This window comes from Agelaius phoeniceus, chromosome 2, assembly GCF_051311805.1.
Source record: "Agelaius phoeniceus isolate bAgePho1 chromosome 2, bAgePho1.hap1, whole genome shotgun sequence".
Lineage (NCBI taxonomy): Eukaryota > Metazoa > Chordata > Aves > Passeriformes > Icteridae > Agelaius > Agelaius phoeniceus.
In genome coordinates, this window is record NC_135266.1 from 39,857,207 (window position 1) to 39,879,545 (window position 22,339).

Sequence of the window (22,339 nt, forward strand, 5' to 3'; positions counted from 1 at the left end):
CAATCACAAATGGGCATTCAGTTCACAAGACTAGACTAAATCTAATCAAAAGTCATATACATACAGTGAGAGTCTGAGCTCCTCATCATGAACAAGATGGTACACTTGCACTGGTACACTCTCTAATGACAGCTAGATTAGTTTTTGAAGAATCACTTATTCTCATGAAGAGATTTTCATCTTAATGATTATTTCTGCAATTGCATTGCCTCAAAATCCTAAGTTCAGTACTTAGTCTAGATATTAAGGGAAAAAAAAAAAAAAAAAAAAACAAAAAACCCTCTGACATTTAAATTCAAGTTCAACCCCTCTTATTTAGTTGCCCCAGTAAAAGTTATGTTAAGAAGTGTTTAATACCTACCAGCTTCTGCCAGCTGAAAGCAAAGAAAATACTGTGAAGTGCAGCATATTTGAAAAACTGTTCTACAGTCATGGAGGAGAAAATGCATATTTTAGAATCAAAGTTTAAAATTCCATTTTGAAAAAGTCATGGCCTGAGTTGCCTCTATCTTTTTAGGTATATCTTCTCGAACAGATTGCCATTTCCCCAACTATCACTAATTTACAAACTTAATCCAAAAAAAACCAAATTAACCTCTTTCTTATTCAGAGATACACGTCTGACCCACACGCACTAACAACAAACTGAAATACGGTGTTTCCTTAAACAACAAAGTTTTTAAAACCCACTATAGTGAAACTTTTCAGTACCTGCTGAACTTACTAAAGGAGGCACACTATCAGGAGTAAGAGACAACTACTACAGCCAAGGGAAAAGGAAAGACATCAGAATAAAGCCACCTCTGAGGAAATTTGGCAACTGCACAGAGAGCAAGAACACTGGCCTTCTTTAAGGCCCACAAGGAACACAATGTGCAAACTAAGGAGAAATTTTAAATTTTACTAGCTAACAAAAATAAAACTCCCAACCTGTCTTAGACCAAACTGAAAACACCTTTTTAGAGAATACCGCCTCCAAAAATATTTTGACTTTTTTGTTAAGAGCTGTGTATTGAATGCTGTCTTTCCTGTGGTTTACATTTTCATTTAGGTCTCACCCTTTTGATCTGCCAGTCCCCTTGGAACTAACCAGATTGTACTGCCAGAAGTATGGAATTTCTGCCACAATCTGTAGGACTCATGATTTCACCTGGTCTCTCTGAAGCCTATCAGATATGCAATATCCCAAAGGTCATTATTTAAAATAGAATTACCTCCTCTTTTTTTGTGCATCAATGAAAACACAATGCTTGCCAGATTTCAGTAGAGTTCCAGAGTATTGTAACAGCTCAGCCATCACACAGATTATCACCTCCCGCAAACTCATTGCAGCAGAACCAAGAGTCCATCCAAGAGCTTAACCATCTCATGCCAAGGAAATCAGTTTTGGAATACAGCTGTATTGATCATATTTTTCTGTTGTGCTTTGTCCTCTATAAGAGACTTAATTCAGGCAATGCACAGAATTCACATTCAGGACAGCCCACAGTCCTGCAAAAGGATGACCACATTTTCCTTGCTAGCCATCCTACACACCATAGTATAAGAAATGGAAGCTGGCCAAGAGCTGGGATTCATTTGGAACTCTTTTTTTCTAGACAGTGCCTGGCTTTTCAAACTATGTGCACAAGAACTAGTGCTGGGATACAACTCAGGTATCAACCATGTATCTACCAAACCACAGGTAAATGTGATTACAGCAATTGGCTAGAAGTATTCAAGCCAGTTTCCAACAGGCAATGTCACAGCTACTTCCCCCGCCCCCCTCAGAAGAGAAAGTAAGACATGTGGCATATTTCACAGATTCTAAAGCTTTGTTCTCTGTTTCTTCTGCACTAGACTCCTATGAAACAGATTAATGCCACTAATTCTGTTCAGTTAAAGAAAAAAACCATAGCAGATGAGAAAACCCCCAAAAGTTCATTAAAAATTATATTAGATAACATAAAACATGCCTATCTCCAACAAGCACTCATATGTCATGTCTAGACAATTAGAGCCCATAGCAGAGCTCAGTGACTCTCATTACCTTGCACACATCACCCCTACACTTCCAGCTTACATCCGGCACTCACACCACCGAGCTTTCAGCACCTCATATTAACCATCCTTTCCCTTCTTAACTAATGCAAAGAGAAAGGTACCTCTCACAATGAGTTACACCTGAAATTGGCTCAACTACCTTTAGGTAATGCTCAGCTATATTTTTTACATTATTTAGGCACTACAACTCTCAGCAACAGAAACACAGGCATCTAATAATTTAAGAGTGATACATATTCAAAAGATGATAAATATCTATTGTCCTCTATGTGTTTTCATCCTTTTAATAAGACATCTGCCATTGTTCGAATTATGGTCTCACAAGTAAATAGAAGAAAGACAATAAGAAAAAAAAGTGCATGGACTTCCAATTTTGCTCAAGTTATGTACATCAGACCTGAATGAAGGAATTTGAGAATTATTAAACTAGGGTTGAATGTGAAGGACAAAAAATTTGTAACAGCTAGTGCCTCATTCTCAGTACTAATATAAAAAATTTTGCCCACTAAGCTTTCTCCTGATTAAGGTCAGAATTAGAGAAGCCAGGCTGTGTAGGTGGGATGAACGTTATTTTAGCATAATCATGATCAATACAGGATGGGGACATGAAAATGGCTGTACTGACTGGCCTAAATATCCATCTAGTCTAATATTCAATGATAAACAGTAGAAAGTTAAATAAGAGCTAAGAAGAATATAAGAATATAGCTACACTTCTACAATGTACTTAACTGTAAGTTCCATCTCCTTCCTTTCCTTTTTGCCCAGACAATTAGCACTAACCAGTGCAGTTCAGTAATTAACTAGGCAAAGAATAAATGTCCTAAAGACATAAATAACATAGTATATTAAAATGTACTATATAAGTACATTTCAAAAGGCTGTGGAAAAAACAATTTTCTTTAAACATTACCTTTTACATATCCAATTACTATTTAATGAATATAGTTACACATAGATGATACTGTAACTCTTTCTATTGACCCAATACATATATGTTTTTCTGTGAATGTTTCTATTCTACAAACAAGCACAAATAAACAAATTGTATATGATCAAAAGGACATTAAAAAGAATATTAGGATTTTTCTGACTCAAAAAGACAGACTCATTTTGAACAGAAATGCTAAAATGTGAAGTAAAACTGCAGTACAAACATGAGGAAGATCCAAAATATTTTTGAAATACACTTTCAGGTGTAGTGCATGGCAGCTGAAAGAGGATACCTAAAGGAGATGTTCAGAACTGGTTCTCACAACTTTGCCTTCAGCCCCAATCCTTCCTGTGCACTCACCTGCTGAGGGAATCTATACACAAAATCCATGTTCTCCCTCAGCCCAAAGTTTGCTTGTTTATACCAAATATAATTTTTCTAAAATGCAAATTACTGCAGCCCCTCAGGACCTTCCTAGGGGAGACAAAGTAGCCTTGTGGGCTGATTTTGGCTAGGGTAGAGGTAATTCTCTTCAGAGTTGGTGGCTGGGGTTAAATCACAAATGTCATTATCTCTGAAGAGTTATGCTCCACCCTGAGCCTATTTACTCAAAAGGGTTCACTTAAATACAAGGGTTAAGTCTTGGGAAGAGGCAGCCTGTAGTAGAGGCAGACAAGCAATGTCCGAGATCAAAGAACAGAAATAAAGCATAGTGAATAGAGGAATAAGGAGGACTTAATACTAGTAAAGCATCTTTAAATGATTGTGATTTGAGGATACAAGTAGCAAGAATAAAGGCTTTGCTGCAGGGGAGGGAGCAGGGCAGGCAACAAAGAATTTAAAGAAAAGTGCTCTCAGCTAGCTCAAGGAAACAAACAGGGTAAAGCTGTCTACCAACATCAACAGCCAGGTGAGGACCTGCTTTAAATTTCAGTGTCTGGTAGAAAAATGGGCAGCAGGGCCTGGAGAAAGTCATTACTGTGTCACCAAGGTATGTCACCATATCTGCCACCATCATGCCAGAGAGAGGAGATTCAGAAGCACATATCAGAACACACAGGGGTAAAGACAAAAGCTTAAAGCCTAGGAACCCAGATTTTTTTAGAAGTATTTTTTTAAAAACTGGAATTAATGTGCAAATAATTTATTTGTATCATCTCACTACTAACTGCAGAAAGACTAATTTTATTAAGCACCACAGAGAGACAGGATAAAGACCTGTCATCTCCTTTCTAAGTCCATGGGTAAACATCCCTGGTTTCAAAAGAACGAGGCCCTGTGCTGTTCTTTCCTGCCCAGCCTTTCTCACACTACAGGCTTTGAAGATATATGTTAAAGGGAAGCCACAGCCAAAACAAACTCCAAGCACCACATCTAATTACACAGAAAAGAATGGTCTGTGAAAGATATTAAAGAATCGTCCATAATCATAAAAGAAAAAGTAATCTGAGCAATCTCAACATAGATCCAGGGAAAAATATCCAGGTCTTTGAATACTTATGAAGAAACAACAGAAATCAATATTAAGTATTTTTTACTTAAGGTACCATCTATCCCAAGTATCCCATTGAAAATACAATGGCATATCCATGCAGCTTTCCTTTTAAGATTCACAATACCTCCCAGTTACAAAACCAGAAATATACAGCTACTATGCAGGTGGTAGATCACTGATTTTGAGTTTGCAAATATCAGGGATGATATTCAATTCCAAGACAGCACATAGCAGCATTATTAGCAATGCTACCTATCAAATAATTCTCCCGCTAGAATTATACAAAACTGCATTGTCACAAACCAGCAAATAGGCCTGTAGGTCTTACATACAAAGAAATGAAAAATATTCCTTTCTTTTAGCATCCCTTGGTAATGCACAAACCAGGAATATCTTAAAACGAAAGAGATCTCCAAGACTTCTGAGACAAAGGTAGGGCTTATTTTTCTCCTCAAGAAAATGTCTCTTCAGTATTTTTACTTAAACACACACACACTAAAATTATACAGAAGAGACCCATGTCTCTGAAAGATGAAAAGAAAGAACTCTTAGCTCAATCTTGTATGTTTACACTTTTAGTCTTACCCTTAAACAAGACTGAATTGAGCATAACCGCACTGAAGGTTTAGCTTCTACACTGGCATATCAAATTTCAAGTCAACAGCTCTTTTATTTAAAATATGTTAGATAAAAAGGTAATATGCTCTCTGTAAAGAGTTCCCTGGTGGTTAGAAGAACCAATAAATTAACTGTTACCATATGCTTGGCTCCTTTTGGCAAAATTCAGTAACAAAACACTGCCAAACCTCTTTAGGCGAGCAATAACATTTGGTAGCTTATAGCACAACTTGGGAAAATAGAAAACTGGGCAGAAAGCTTGGAAAATAATAGAAGAAACTTCATTTCTATCCTTCTATAGTTAGCTACATGCTGTTGGAAGAAAAATTCTAACAAAGTCAACTTTATGGGTCTGATCTATGGCAAACAGTTGTCTTCTCAAAAAACACACGCTGGCTAGTACAGTAATCAATTATTCCATATTTGGCTTTTTTAAACAACAATAGATATGTATGACCTATTTTGAAAACAGGAAGGTTTGCAAAATTAGTATTCTGAAGTGTTAACATGCATATTATCAGTGCTTTCATTATGGGTTTATTTCATTATAAATGAGAAAGTCTAGGCTTATTTGCAATGCAATGTTCTAACATTTTATTTATCCTAAAATTAAATACTTCCTATCTCTTCCTCCTATATCTTTTATACCTATGTAATTGAGACTAAACTGTGACAGATAAAAAGCCTTTAACACTACACCTCTAATTATAGTTATATACTGGGTATTTTCAGGACATGTATTACAGACATTTTTTAAATACCAACAAAAAAAAGTGAGGGCAAATCTGGCTGGTCCTATTCCTTTACCAAAACAGGCAGGACTTGCTCTGTAGCATCAGTTATAAGTAATCAATATTTTTTCAAATATGAAAATGTCAATTTTTATTTGATTTTTGTAATCATCTATGATAACACAAATTCATTATTATTCTTATTTACAATAAAATGGTTATAGCCTGTTCTGCATGCCATGATGGTTGGCATGTAGAGGAAAAACAGATACTTGAAAATCCCATATTTCTTTAATCAACTGCATCATCCCAATAAATTCTAATTTTGATGTACAAAAAATACTTGTAATTCAGCTTACAGTTCCACACACATCTGGCAAGCAGTGTCAAGTAGGCTGACATGTATAGGCCAGACATTTCACTTCTTAAAGTCATGTTATTGCATGGTTAATCCTATATTTGCATTAATTTGATACAAGCACTTCCAGGTAAAAATAATCCTAAAGTATAGGTCTAAAGATTATAATAATAAGCCTCTGGAAGGTTTTACCAGAGGAAAAGTATTTTTTACCATTCTATGGATGTTTGCCTCATTCAGCCATTTGGGATTTTATTAATAATCTTCTCATTACTGTATTCATCTTCCAATTTCTTATTTTTTATTTTAAGTAAGACAATGTCTGTGAAGACTTGACACTGAAAGCAGAGACTTCATTACCCTGCAAAATATATCCATATTTTAAAGTATTTAAGAGGGTTAAACAAAATGCAAACATTTAATGCAACATTAAGCATGTGAAATAAAAACTTGATTGCCTAAAGCAAGCATGCTATGCTGTTACCCTGGTGACAGGTTAAAAAAGGATTGTGAGCTGAATGGCTGTATGATATGAAATTAAAATGTTTCACATTGAACAATCCAAAATGAATTGGGAAAGGTTAAAGCAGAGGAGAGAGAAATCAATTCTCCAATGGCAATGGTGAATGGAAGTGAAGTCTGAATAGGATTTGCCAGTGGGGTGCAACAGCTGCCAAATATCCTGCAGCCAAAGAATTACAATAATACTGATGAAGTGTGCAAGAGCTTTTGGAATCATTGCAGGGAACAGAGAAATACTCCTACAATAATGAGGCCATTCTGTGTCCCATCCCACTTTTGCAGTTGAATCAAAGGGAAAAGAAACGGTTGAAAATTGTAATACTGAACAACAAAGGTATAAATGAATTACCTATCCCTTCAATCAGTATCTTGTATTTAACTACAGCCTCTGTGAACATGAATGAAGTAAGCATGCTAAAGAATGGACAAATCAAGACACATACATGTACAAGTATGCAGACAATATTGAATGAGAGACTTGTTTCCCATATATTTTGTTGACAACATTTCTACAGCAAGAGCATCAAGAATAAGCTGTACACTACACAAACAAACAGCAGGACACTACCAGTGCCTCAAGGAACTACACAAGGTCAGGTGCTGATGGTCATGCTTATCTTTAATAATCCTCAAAAAGAAATATCAGCAAAACTTCTCATGCGAATGCAATTACAGATGTATTTACTGAGCTTAGAAACCCCAGAGGTCAAGAAAAATGTTGCCCTTCCATAAAATTATCCTAGACAAGTTCATTTCTGCCCTTGGAAACTCCAAGTAAAACACACAGAGGAAGACAAAAACATATCCTAAAAATACCTGTGAAATGACCAGGGAGCACATGGCAATTAGCACACACCTTGTCAGTTTTACGGTTTCACGCATACACATTTTACACACAGACAAATATTAAAGAACAGGTTTAGGAGGTGTAAACCTGCATGAGAGGAAATAATCGTTGGGCTTATAGAGGAGATCAAAGTAAATTAAATAGAGAGAGGTCTTGTAAAGAGAGATCTTGCAGAAGAGGTCATAAGCAAAGCACAGATGAGAAAAGGGCCAGATTAACAACTAAAAAAGGGACAGGAATTTGGCAGCACAATAGAAAACATTCACATGTCTATATTATGCAAATTCAAGTTTCAGCATTAAGTGAACAGTAGCTACAGAAGCTATAAAGCTCTTACAGCAGATGCTGTTTTCCCAGAAGACATGGTGAAAATAAAAAATAAACATAGGGACTTAGCCAGGTCCATTTACTTTAGTGAAAGCCTTTCCCACCAGCAATCACCTCAGCAAGATATGGGGATCTTCCCAAGAGACGTTCACTGAGATTCCAACTTTAAGTAATTATTATCTTCATAATGATTTCATAATGGTTAGCAACTCTAAAGATTGAGCAAGTGTGGATTTCTAAGTGCCCAGAACACATTTTTCCCTATAAATGACAGGGATGACAAGCTATGGAAACTTCCCATGACAGACTGCTCTATTCCTGGAATAGATGTTTAGGAATCATATAGAACATATGGCTGTGCTTTCAAACAACTATAGAAATACCTTATATTACCTGTGTTTTTAATCTGATTGCATTAATTAATCAAAGAAAAAAATACCATATATACACTCTGTAGAATAAATGCTACCTTAACATCCCATTCCAACTTTTACATTTTCCATTGAAGTTCATTCCCAACTGGCAAAAAATGCATGTTTCATTTATTTGCAGCTACTTTTTTGTTTCTAGCATATATAATTCTCTTTCTGTGATAAACAACTGAACAACTGAGAAGGGTAAATAATACCAGATTTAAAGACATCTAGAATATTATATAGGGCATCTGGTTTTGTAGTTATTAAGCAAGATTACAAAAAAAACCCCCAAAACAGTAATGACTCACAAGAGGTCAAAAGAAAAATATTAGATAACAGCTAGAGAGACAAGAGGGTTACCACAACCAGAAAAGCTCATTATAAACAAGGATTTCACAAGAGGAGAACAGGGCCTTAGTACCTTGCGAGTCTATGGCAAAAGAGAAGACCACACAGTGAATAATGGTGTGGAGCTGCAGTAGTTACACAAACATACCAAAGACTTTCAAAGGCCTAACAGTAAATCATGGGAAGAATGCTCAACTTGTTGAGCAGGGGACCAGAACAGCAAGGATAAGGCAGTGCTGTTTTCATGAGCTAAGGATGACTGCATAACTCCAAAGTGGGGGAATGAAGAAAGCCACAAGTAGGCTGGACTTGATCAACCATACCAATGCAAACAAAGCAGTTTATCTCCATATAGAGGGTATCTGTAGGATAGAGAAGTACTCATGTTTAGCTGCCCTTCCAATAACTTGCAAGTTCGTGTTAATTCTACAGTTCTAGGGAAGAAATAAAAAATTCAATTGACATAATGCAATTGATACAGTTCAGCAGTGCCTGTGCTGAAATTAAGAACTCTTTCTCTTTCCAAGAGGCTGGTTCAGATGACTCCAGTGAATTTTCCTGACATCATCTTCCTTCTTTTTAAAATTAACGTAACATAACCTTATTTTGTGCTGCTCCAGCAGTGCAGGAGAGCCAGAAAGCTTTGCTATTGGGCAGCTGATCATCCTTCCATATGGGGAAGCCCTAGGCTGGCAAAGAGCTGGCTCTTTCCCAGACTCCAGCAGGGTAATAGGTGTAGTCTCTGTGAGAGCAAGGATGCCTGAGAGGTGTGGGACTCTAATGCTCTCTGAGCCATTCCCTCTCTGCCCTACAATCAAGGAATGGCAAGGCAGACATCAAAACAGCTGTACTGAATCAACCCAGACAGGAACATAGAATAATTCATTAAACATAAAGCTAAATAAAATAATTTCTGTTCTTGCAGCTCACCAGCCATTTTACATTCACTGCACCAGACAACTGGATTTCAGAATTTTAAAACAAAAATTTAGCCCAGCTATTTCAGAACTTGACAGAAGCTTGTTTGTATTTTAACTTTTCACTATACGCTTTCCTTCCCAGGAAAATATTATTTTATGCTTAGAAAGCATAATCCATTTTAGGTCTCAAAATACTTCATACATGTTGATAAACAGATATTTACAAAACCTCAATAGGGCAGCAAAGTATTAAGGCCATTTTGTCTTTTTATAAACTCCAAATTCAACTGACTTCTCTAAGGTCCCAAAAGAACAGTTTAAGAATCCCAATCCAGTCTTCTAAATTAAACACACAAGCAAGAAAAATCTTTAGTGTTTTTTTTCCCTTGCTAGCAATTTAGAACATTTTCCAATGGGTTACCATCTCTTTGTGTGCAGCATCAGGTAATATGGGCATGCAGCCTCACTGGTTTTTTTCCAAGTCATAAATGATGAAAGGGTAAAACCCATAGAAAAATTAGGAAAATACACTTAGCAGCCAACACAAGCAACACATAGGAAGTGCTGCAGGCAATTGGGTTTAGAAGTATAAACATCACATTAGTAGACCCATGAGATAGCATGATGTAGCCACACCTGGAGAGACACTCTCCTATTCCCCTCCCAACCCACTAATGAAAACAAGTCTGAAGCCAAAATGTGAAGATTCAACTGTACAACATCATTTTTGGTCTCAAAGGCAAACTACATCAAACAGACATAAAATAAGCTGGATTCACTTCAGCCAAAATATGTTTCCACTTGAAACAAGATCAAGTTCTGTCTAGAAGACCTTGGGGTTTTACTAGATGCTGTAAATCTGTTCAGCAGCTGTGGGTGGCACCAGTTTCACAATAAAGTGGACTATGGAGTAAGTAGGAAAAGTCCTAGGTAAAATAACCAAAAGCTGAACAATGAAACAATCATTAATCATCCATGGCTCTTTCCTGTAGGAAATATGTGCCCCTATTATCTGGATATCACAGTGAAATATTCACATTAGTATGTGGTTCACAAAATACCAAACACTTTCATTAGCAAATCATCTTTCAAAAAACACCCCAACCAAGAAGAATCCTAAAAAACCAAACCGTCCCACATCAAATTTTTCCCATGAAAATGGGAAAAATTAAATACAAAAATAAAAAATAGTTAAAACTAAAAAAAAAAAAAAAAAAAAAAAGCACACACAGAAAATGCTCTAAATACTTGATTGCATCACAAAAGTAAATGCTTATATTCCTTTAACTCTGAGCTTGTATGGATCTCCAAGAGCTGTTCTAGTTAAAGCATGGCAAGTTAGTTCTAGGAGCTGTTGCTGAGGCCTGGGGCACTATATAACAGTACAGATAGTGGAAACTCACCTGTGTCTGCTCCACCCAAACCATAACACCATTTTTTTGGGCACAGGAAAGGCAAACCAGCCATGGGCTTGTGACCTGCACTAACCTCAACAGCAGCCAACCTACTGCAATGAAGACTGCCACTACACAGGTCAGGTTGGCTGAAACTAGGTGAAGGAAGTTGGGTGCCAAAGCTGGCTGGTTATCAGAATATGCTTCAGCAAGAACCTTACAGCTGATTAATCAGTCACTCAGGGGACTGCAAAATACATATTTTCCAGTCAAGTGAGAAAATACCAGCAGTTATAGAGAAATCCTCCTCATGAAGCTGCTACTAGTCTGACCTGTGGTAAAGAGCTAAGGCCCACCTCTGACTCTCTTTTATGAGCTCACATCTTCCTCCTTGCTACACATTCCCACTCTTGTAACTCTTCCAGAATAATTTCCTTTGTCAGAAGTAACCTGCTTCTGACAGAATGATCTGAAGTAAACTATTATTAAATAGTTTCTATGCTAACATAGGTTATTTTTGCAGAACCAGATTGGAATGCAATTACACACAAAATCACACCTGCATACCTGGGGAGGAGAAGAAAAGACAGAGAGCAAAGGAGGAGCAGCCTGCAACAAGATTCCTTAATCTGGCTCAGCTGCACTTCATCTGATTACAGTCCTGGTAACCCTGACAGTGAAAGCTGCAGCTTCTGTGAAGAGCTCCAAGCATGGTACTTTCTGTCTATCTGACCAGAATAACAATCCTGATCATGGGCTGAATAAATCACAGGGGAAAAAGGGAACATAAAATACCCCTGCAGTTGTGAAAAGAATGCATATTATAAATATGGCTCCCAAAAGGGAAAAGAAAACAAATTAAAAGCAAAGATAAGCATATAACTCAAGTTTAGCAGAAAACTGTCTGTTTGACAGCTGTGACAAGTTTAAAAGAAATAATGTATGATTTCAAAATACTACTCTTCAGTAGTTTTTTGCACAAGACTTGCTCAGTTGTTTTCAGTGCAGATGAAAAAAAATGCTGTCAACATAAACAGTGCCAGATAGCTGAAATTCTGTAGGTGATGATCAGTGTATCAATGTACTTATCCAAAGCATTAGGAGAACGTTAAGGATCAGCTTTGGAGCATGCAGTCTGTCTAGTCTGCTCACATCCTTCAACACAGATCTAAAACTCACACAGACTCCAAATGCCCAATTCTACCATAGTGAACATTGCACCCAAGATCACAACTGGCCTTGTGGATTTGTTGTAGCACAGGTTCCTACTCTGAACTTTTTGTTTACTAGTATTTTTCAAACAGAGTGCAGTCTTATGAATAAATATGTGCTTTTTCTCTGGCCACAACCCTGCTCATTAAAAAATACCCATGATAAGGAGCACCTTCAAAAATAAGTGAGATGCAGTTTGGTTAAGTTAAGGATGTGGTGAAGAATCCTTGATGGGACTATAGTAACTCATATGCTCCCCAGTGCTCAGTTCCCTCTAGAGGGAGTCCACTAACTGCTCTAAGGAATGGAGAACACTGTCCAAGACACTGCACAATTCTCTGACCTCATTCTGCCTTTGCTTCTTTCCTTTTTCCTTAGAACAAGCTGTGTGATTCTGGGGAAAGGATATCATTATCAGGTTTGGTTTCTTCAGAAGTTACTCACCAGTAAGCATTTTTGCATTAGCTCATCCTTACTTGGCCTCAAACAGGCAGCTTTGCTATCATTAAAGCAAGTAGATCTAACAGTATGTATGTATTGAAACCATGACACATTCAATAAGAACCACACTCAGCCATCACTTGGAGAAAATTCTAAGGCTTGACTTCTGAAGGACTTGTAAGTACATGCCATCATGGCAAGAGAAAATGATTCTTCTGTACTGAAAAGGTTTCTTAGCTTCACCATTTAAAATCTGAAAAATCTTACCTTAATCTAGTTTTACAGATGTGTGTTTTTTTCATGTGACCAGATTCCCATGGTGGAAGGATACCTGTAACTGAGTTTAGCTAGCACTCCAAAAATGACAAAACTTTTTTTTCAAAGCTGGAGTGCATTTGTTTCCCTAACACAGCAGAGAAAGAGATGGATGACCATGTCTGATTGCTCATTGCCATACTTCATCTATATCTCTGTTATCTCAGTTAAAATAGTCTTATGTGTCTTTTCTATTAGGATACACAGACACCTGGTACTAAAAACAGTACTTGCAAAAGAAACAAAACATTAAAAGATTGTTCAAAAATTGGATTCCTTTCTTTTCTTTTTAGCTAGTTAGAGCATTTTACAGGGAAGAAAAAAGAAATCACAAATCAAGGCAGAGACTGCAATAGCAGTTTGATCATCACTGCTTAAATTAACAATTCCTATCCTTATTCTAAGTACAAAGTAATCCATCACTTCTCTGTAGCAGTACCAGACGACTTAACTTCCTATGCTGGCCAGTAAAAAACTAGAATCAAGGCCCCTCCTCATTTTCCCCGACTCATCTTTTTTTAGGTGAGAGTGGCCTTTGAGTGTCTGTTCTTCTCCTTATGCCATTCACTATGGAGGATATAACTTGTGGAAGGAAATAAAAAGGTGCTTTACTTTCCCCTATAGATGCATAAGGCAAGCAATGACCCAGCCTGCATATGCTATACATTACAAAGCTGTTATGCTTGCCCTAAGTGTCTCTTTCTTTTTCTTTAATACCATATGGTACTAATTATCTTTGTGGGTACAAATAAAAATAAAGACTTCTTGAAACCACATTTGATTTATTCCTGACCACTGAAAAATCAGTAATAGAATACACTGTCAAACCACTGGCATGGAATGTGAATAATGTCTACCCTGCACTATGACTTCCCTCACATACAAACCTACATGCAACTACATTACAAAACATGAGGCAAGGAGAGTTAGGCTGAAGGCAGTATACCCTGTGTACAATCATTGCTAACACCAACCACACAAACAAGCTTCACAAATTCAGTTAATTTTAACAGAAAGTCTCAAGGCACTGACAGGGATGGGCCAGAAGAAAAGGAAAGCTAGACATCCTAGAGGAAAAAAGCATACTGTTCAAAAAAGCCAAAGAAGTGAATTAGCATTTTGGCATGGGTACTGCAATAGCTGAACAATTAACAGTACTGCCTAGGTTACTGGCAGCTACAATTAAAAAAAATGGAGGAGTGGGGAAATAAAAGCACCAAAAACCCATACTTAAAGCAAGGTGTTGACTCTTCCATCAATTACCTTCCACCTTTACAGTCTGAAAGTGTTTTCAGAATTAAGACTCTAAACTATTAAGGTTCTTCATCAAGGTAGCAAATTACTCACAAATCTACAATATTTTAAAGCCCTGTAGCTGAATATTCATATTATGCCAAAGTGCTTAGATTGCTTCAAATGGGCACATGGGAAATTTGTGATGCTCAATTTGTGGTTAGTTACTAATGCAGCAACATTTTGCATTAATGAAACTCCTGATGTGCATTAATTAATGTACTGGCTTGTAACACATTTTTGTGCCTATTAGTTTGCTAATACTTAGAATAAAAATAATCATGTATGACTTGTGCGAGTAGGGAAATGTAAGCCACAGCTCATTTGAATTTAGAAAAAACAGACCATATTAAGAAACCACGCAGTTTCTCACCAGCTATTCTTGTGCATGAGAAGATGCCATTAATGAAACGCATCAGCACATCTGAGTTCTCAGAAATGAACTTACCTTGGAGTCCCTAAAAATCGCTGTGATCTCAGTTGTTCAGCCACATACAAAGATGCTGCTGTTGCCAGTAGTTGTCTTCTCTCAAGATCAGTCAACTTGTGTCCTAGTTTTCAGAAAGAAGTTTAAAAAAAAATTAGATACCACAGACCAACACAGATGCAAAAAGTAACAACTACCAGTAAAGACACTGCTCAGTCCTCACACATGAAAGCTACATTTTTTTTTCCCTCTAAATTAGGATGAGGCACAGCATAGCAGACGCTCTGAGTTTCAGAGTTTAAATTGCATGTTTTCATACAAATCAGCCCAACTGCTAACACTGGTATCTCTGTTAAAAACAATTTGACAACTGAAAGAAAAGAAACTGAATGATGCTGCAGCATCTTGTTTTCGTTACTGAAATGTCACTGGTTGACATATTGTGCCTCATGCTGGTAAGGAATCCATCTGTACATTAGAACTTACTCAAAATATAGAACACTCTCAGTACTTTATCTGAGGCAAAGGCTACAGATCTTTCAAACAAAAGGGACAGCAAAACAGTATAAACCCAAAAAATAAATGGGGATAAGGCTACTCCTCAGCCCTGGTTCATTTAGTGTTATTTGTGTAATCATTAGTTCACAACTAATGGAGTCAAAAGTGATGTTTGACACTTTAGAAGCAGAAAGTGGCTCAAAGCAGTCTATAATCTGAAGGCAGGCAACCTAACAAATATTTGCTAAAAAGATACAACCAGTGTGACAGGAAGCAGGTTTTCTTCCACTCTGGTCTTGTTCCAGAAAGTGATGGTTAAATAGAGATTCAATTGTCCATTCCAGAGGCTAAAAAGAGCACAGTAACAGAACTCTGCCCTCCCTACCTTTAGGTCAGAAATCACACAACACAGATTTGCTATGAAAAGATGGCAAATAGGTGGCCAAGAATAATGCGAGATTCCAGAGCAGGGCCACCAAGATGAGTAGAGAAATGGAGCACCTCTCCTATGAGGAATGGCTAAGAGAACTGGGACTGTTCAGCCTGGAAAAGGGAAAGCTTCAGGGTGACCTAATTGCAGCTTCCAGTACCTGAAAGGTACCCGCCAGAAAGATGGAGAGAGAATATTTACAAGAGCATGTAGTTAAAGGACAAGGGGAAATAAATTGAAAGAGTTTAGATTAGTCTAGGAAGAAATCCTTTACTGCAAGGGTGGTGAAGCACTGGAACAGGTTGTCCAGGCATGAATGCCCCATCCCTGGAAGTCCTATGGCCAAGATGGCTGGAGCACTAAGCAATCTGGTTTAGTGGAAGGTGTCCCTGCCCATGGCAGGGAGTTGGAATCAGGTGATTTTTAAGGTCCCTTGAAACCCAATCCACCCTGTAAGTCTGTGAGAGAGAACAAAAAGACAAAGTACTTTGTCTAGAAGGCAGGAAGTTAAAATTGATTTAAAACAGGGTAAGAGCTGCAAAGCTGAATTGTCATGAAGAAAAGAGGCCAACTTTATCCATGAGAAAGATTTTGCACAAGTGAAAGCAAGAGTATTTCACAAGGAAAAAGAGGAGGATTGCAAAATAAAGTTAAAGGTTGAGCACTGAAAGACTTTGCTGAACTCAGTTACAACACAACTCTCAAAAAGTGCTTTCTCACTTTTGAGTGCTTAATGCACTCAAAAAGTGCATTATCATAGTGTACATATCACAGCAAATGCCATCATCCAGAAAAAGCACAGATTTCACATGAAAGGATGGGGGAAGAGCTTCAGAAGGCTCTATCTCCCAGAGGAACTCTGCCCAGGGAGACACATCTGCTTCCAGTACTGCAGCAGACAAAGAGTTACACGGATCCTTTCTATACCTCCACCCTCCCATGGCCTCCGTGTTATGTAATGTAAATTCTCATTCCCCAGTACTGGTTACTAGCCAGTGACAATTTCTATCAGCAGAATAAAATAAGACTAATGAGATCCTGAAGAAAATCCAGAATGGAGACTGCTGTAAAGGACTGGAGCAGACTCTACAGCAACAAAGCCACAATTTCAAAACAGGATGTCTTCTGCACAGAACCCATCGTTCCACTGGGCATATTAAACAGGGTTAGGTAAAGAGGCTAGAGTCCACCTCAGAAATGCAATCATGCCACAGTGATGGGAATACATTCAATAAAGTCCAGCTAACAGTACAAAGAAGTTGTCACAGGCCAAAAAATGTAAATTTAAAAATAACAAAACTCAGAAAATTTGCATCAATCTCTTTTTAATTTAGTCCCCATTAGAATATTCTGGCTGAATATTACTGCAAGTTCTTTTGCTCAGTGTTTATTTTTTTATCTGCCTTGAAATGGAAACTGTTTTCACTTCAACAAACACATGCAGAAATCCAAATGCTGAAAGGTTTAGAACCTGGCTTCAGAAACAAACTTGATCTTTCCTTTGCCAGTTACTAGGAAAACTGATTGCAAGGCAAAATTCAAAAAGCACTGAACTTCTGTACTATTTGTACATACACACACACATATATGTGTATAAATTTAAGCCTTATGTAATTATACAATGCAATAACATCAATTATCTGGATCTGAAATGTGCCAATTTTCCCATTGCTTACACACAGTGAAGAAACTCTAAGATCATTTTTTCAAAACACTGAATCTAAAACTCATTATTTGTTTACATGCCCCAGCTAAAGGCACATCAGGAATCTGCCCTAAAGCCTTTGCCTTTCAGTCCCCCTGCCCAACACTCATGACTAGACCGTGTGACCAAAACTGCACATCTCTACCTGCTCCAACACACACTGTTAAAACCAACTTAAATAAAGGAACAAGGTAAAACTAAAAAGATCCCATTTCAAAGGTTTTATTGCATGACCTCTGTCTTAGATGAAGTAACTGCTTTTGAGCTTGCTGTGCCACAAAAACTATTTTCTTCCTGTATCTTCAGTAAAAATCAAACTCCAAACAGCAAACAAAGGTCAATAAGTTGAAACAGGTTAACAACTGATCAAGAGTCACACTCGCTTCATTACTGCCAACATAAAAAATATATTTATTCCTTTGTCACTATTGACAGCAGTTGTGTCACACGTGTGGCAAGCAGAAAACCAGTTATGACTGTAGTATCCAATGTAGGATTTCTGGGAGATAATAGAAACTGTTGACAGGAACATAGCAAAATTAGGTTTTGGTGTCTGGCAATAAACATACAAGCCTACTGCAGAATGTCCTTAGCATAACTTTGGAGGCATACCTCAGAAGTTTGATTAAAGGCTGCTTCCTAAGGATGGCAATTTACTTTTATTAGGCAGGACAGACTGCTGTCAATACTGCCTTAGTTCTCTGAACTCCAGTCCCATTCCCCTTACTGTCTGCTTTTGCTCTGCTGCTAGCTCAGCCAAATTCTAAACAGTTTTGAAGTCAAGCTTCCAATTACATTACCATATTTGGAAATACACAAATGTTCCAGATAGTAATACCTTTGTTTCCCATCAAGTATTATTCCCCTTCAGAAGCTACTCCTCAGGATTTCAGTGGGGTGTCTTGAGGAATAAGTTAATATTCACCATCAATAAAGACATAACACGGTCCTTCATGTTCACCATCCAAACTGGAGAGCAACAAAGCTACCTCTGGAGCAGTTGTCCAAGTGCTTCCTTGAAAGAGAGTGAAATGAGTAAGTAGCAAAGGTCCCCCAACTTCCAACACAGGAAGTTACACCATTGCTCTTCCCTGCTCTCATCCCTGCAGACTCCTGGCTTACACAGAAATTTCACCTCCACAATGAAACGTGGAACTGGCAGCTCCCACCTCTCTGTTTAACGTGGGGTAAATTTCTGATTATCAGCTGAATTAGATAAAGCAAATGCAAAAGAGGAAGAATTATTATAAAATTAAGTCACAATTAAAGGGGTGGGAGCAGTGTTGTTCATATTATTTAAAACTAGACTGCACACATCTATTACTACCACATGGCAGAACCCTGGTCGGAAGGAAGAGAAGAAAAAAAGCATTTCTCTCTCATTTCCCTGATGTTATGATTGCTTAAATCAATATTATCCCAGTATCCCCCAAGCTGAGTCAAAAAGGTTCATGCAATTACTTTACATAACCAACTTCAAATTAAATTACATAAAGGTCATTTTTCCCATAACAGTCTCATTTGCATTTTGTTCTAGAAACGTGTTTCCTACTATCAATTACAGGGAAAAAAACAAAACAAAACAAACAAGCCCTAGTTATGTGCCCCAGTAAGTTACTTAATACTTGAAGAGTGACTGTTTTCTGATAGGGAAGAATAAAAAGTAAAAGCATAATGGGAAAGATTAAAAGTGCAATGCATAATTCAGATCAACACCAATGTAGGCAGTGTTTATAACATTCCTAGGTTCTATCTCAAGGTTTTCCTGGTGGATTTTGAAGTAAACCATTACAGACGGCACCTGTACTAAGTAGGCTGAGGCAGAAAACAAAGTTGAATGTTATAAATATTAGATTCCAATGCAGAGAAAATTAATGGAATTAATTTTCAGCAGCAAGCATCTCCCATATTCTAATAGTGACAGACAGGGGAAGCTGCATTCCCCACACTACTAATAGCAAAAGCCTCCTGACTTAAATTTAAAAGTCATATCTGCAGTCCCAATTGATCTAAAAAGCACTTTCACTCAGAAGCATGGAATGACTGAGGCTGAAGGGACCTTGAAAGGCCCTTTGATTATGCAGCATGTCCCCTCCCCATGAAGCAATCCCAACATCAAATTCAGAATAGGTTGCTCAGAGGTTTATGCAGTGACACCTTTAAAATCCCCAATCTATGACCCCTGACTCCTGCAGTGCAACTCATTGAAGAGCCTGGATTCATATGCTTGGGAAATCACCCCAAGGTCCTAGAAGGCTGTCCTTAGGTCCACCCTAAGCTTTCTTGCTTCCAGCTGGTTCTCCCAGCTTCTTCCTACAGGTCATCTATTCCAACCCCAACACCACCCTTGTAGCTCTTCACTAGACTTGCTCATGTTTATTGCCATCTTTCTTACATGCATCAGGGGGTTAAAACTGGACACAGTATTCCAGAGATGGTTTAGTAAGTGTTGAGCAGAGTAATCATTTTGTCCAACCCATATAATTATGATAAACATGACATATCTAAAAGCCTTCACCTCATACACAGTCTCTGGAACCAATGTGCCATTTCAGAACAGAAGTGTTTCCTCTTTGTTCTTTCTGTACTAGAAATACAATGAATTTCTCTCTTTCTCTCCATTCAGATGAGGTAAACATGCTAGAAGAGGGAAAGTAAATTATTCCTTTTCTTTTTTTTTCTCATATATTTTGGGATGACTTCTGTGACAATCTCTTGGAAAATGCCCCATCTTTCATTGGCACAGGATGTGTCTCACAAAGAGAGTGACTGATTTCAGACATCCTTTAATAACCAGAAAGAGTGGAACATCAAGAATAAGATCTCAATATTTAAATAAAAAACTAAGAAAATATAAACTGTGAAACAGACTGAACTGCAATGACCTATCCCATGAACGGGGTCTAACCTAAAGATCCTTTAACTCATCTTTTGTCCAAGACTCTTCTTGGATCTTTGTGAAAACAGAGATACACTGTCTGTGCCTATAAAATAGGGATAACACACAGTAAATTTCCTTCTCATCAGGCAGACTAGGAAATACAGAGGCTTCCCAGGTTGTTTGGAAGCTGTAGAAGAAAAGTGCATCTGACTCCGGCATGCTTGGTAGACATTTTTATTCTGTAAGCAAAGTGCTTGGAGGCCACTCTAAGACAGGTGCCACCTACCCTATTCTTCACTGTTCCTGCACCCACCCTGAGATCCACACACCTCCCAAAATATGCATGGGTGCTCAGAGCAACAACCCACTCCAGCTCACCTACTGCCAGCCAGCATTCCAGCCAGCCAGCCCTCACATGGACAAAAAAAGGCATGACAGGAACTGCTTTCCCACTCTAATCATACTCTCTGCACAAAGTTACTTTCAGCACAGCTAGAATTTTAAAATAGCTTGCAATAAACAAATTACTTCTGGTAGTGAATGTTTACTTAAAGATGGGAAGAAAGAGTTAAACTCTTAATTATGAAAATTACTAAACATGCCCATTCTACATGTAATTTGAAGAGAGCATCACATAGGTTAATGGAAAAGTAACCAAGATACATCCAATAATTACTTTTTTCTTAACTTAGAGTAAAGGTCTTCTAATAAAGGATTATAATGGAACTCATAAAAATGAGACTGGAAAACAAAGAATCTCTTATCTTACTCTTAAGACTCAATATTTATACTTGAAGAAAAATGCACATATAAAATGGGCCAGTACTTCATGCAGTCACCAGAGAGAACACAGCTGAGATTCAGTACTTATCATCAGTGTAGATCACTACAACTGTAATGGCAACTGTGCAGGTTACAAAAGAAACACAATGGATTGTGCTTGAGCATGAATATAACACACATCTCTATTCAAATGTTTCTATTTCTTAAGTTTTCTAAGTTTAAAACACTTCTGGTATGGATTCCTACTGTTAACAGCAGCACATATTTTTACATATTTCCAGATCTGTGTTGGCTATACATTGCTCTAATTTTTCAGACTGTCACAGCTCTTTTTTAACAGCTATTCATTTTCTATAAACAATAGTAAGATATATGAAGCCACTTAATTTTCAAATTCTCCTAGCAAAGTTTACCCTGGGTATTTATATTAAAAAGTGAGTTTAAGTGATTAAAGAAATTACATATAAATTAGTTTTTGTCTTTGCTCCTCTTGTTGAGCTTCTACCTGTCATCTTCCCACCATCCTTGCTTGCCTTCAGCTGTTCCCATTTGAGTCACTGGATTTGTAGAAATATTTTTTAATGGGTACTTGAAAAACTGTCCTCAAATTCAAGTAATCAATTTTTTTTTAAGAATGAAGGATTTGATCCAGTGCAAACTACATCATTAAAAGGGCTCTCAGTTTCTTTGGTGAGCTTTTAATCACTATTCACAAGTAACTATTCTTGAACTGAAGTTCAATGCCATAATATGCTTCTTTATCTATAATTAAGAAGGCTAATATATGCTTGTGCTTGATACGTGGAAGGAGATGAGCAAGACTTTTCATATAGCAGGAAAAAAGTCTATGAATGTCACATGTGCCAATCATTAGTTTCTATTATGAAGCATCACAGTGTCTGTTCTTGTCTCTTCTGGTCTCCAGAGCAAAAGCCTATCTTTAAGAATCTGTTAATACAATACTGCTATTTGATTTATGTTTTTATTGTTCCTAGTTACATGCCAGGGGAGGCAGCCTTCTCACAATATGGCACTGGGACTCTTAACATCTTGCTTCCTTGCCTTTTTCTTCCATTTCCCTCTCCCCATTCCCAGTCTGTCACTCACTTTGCACATCTGCTGAAGTTCACCAGATTCCTTCATGAGCTAAGTCAGCACAGGAATTTACAAAAAAACTACTCCAACAAAAGCGGCAACAGTAAAAAAATTCAGGTTTCATTGTGGTTGAGAGATCTGGATCTACTCAGGAAAATGACTGAATAGTCCCAGAAACACCAGAGAGGCAAGACATGAGATTCTGTATTCAAGTGTCAGGGAAGGGAGAGAGACCAGCTACAGCAGCACCAAGCCTTCAAGAGCAAATGAGCAGAGTACACTGGAAACTCTGCTGGGTCAAAGCCA

General features: G+C 37.6%; 1 protein-coding gene across 1 annotated transcript in view; it reads right to left on the reverse strand.

The window, feature by feature from the left end:
• The window catches only part of PCCA (propionyl-CoA carboxylase subunit alpha), a 273,150-nt gene that overhangs the window by 114,421 nt on the left and 136,390 nt on the right, over positions 1-22,339 (reverse strand). The window contains exon 18 of the mRNA XM_054654777.2: positions 14,663-14,765. Coding sequence (XP_054510752.2) covers positions 14,663-14,765 — 103 coding nt within the window. The remainder of the gene's footprint in view (positions 1-14,662; positions 14,766-22,339) is intronic.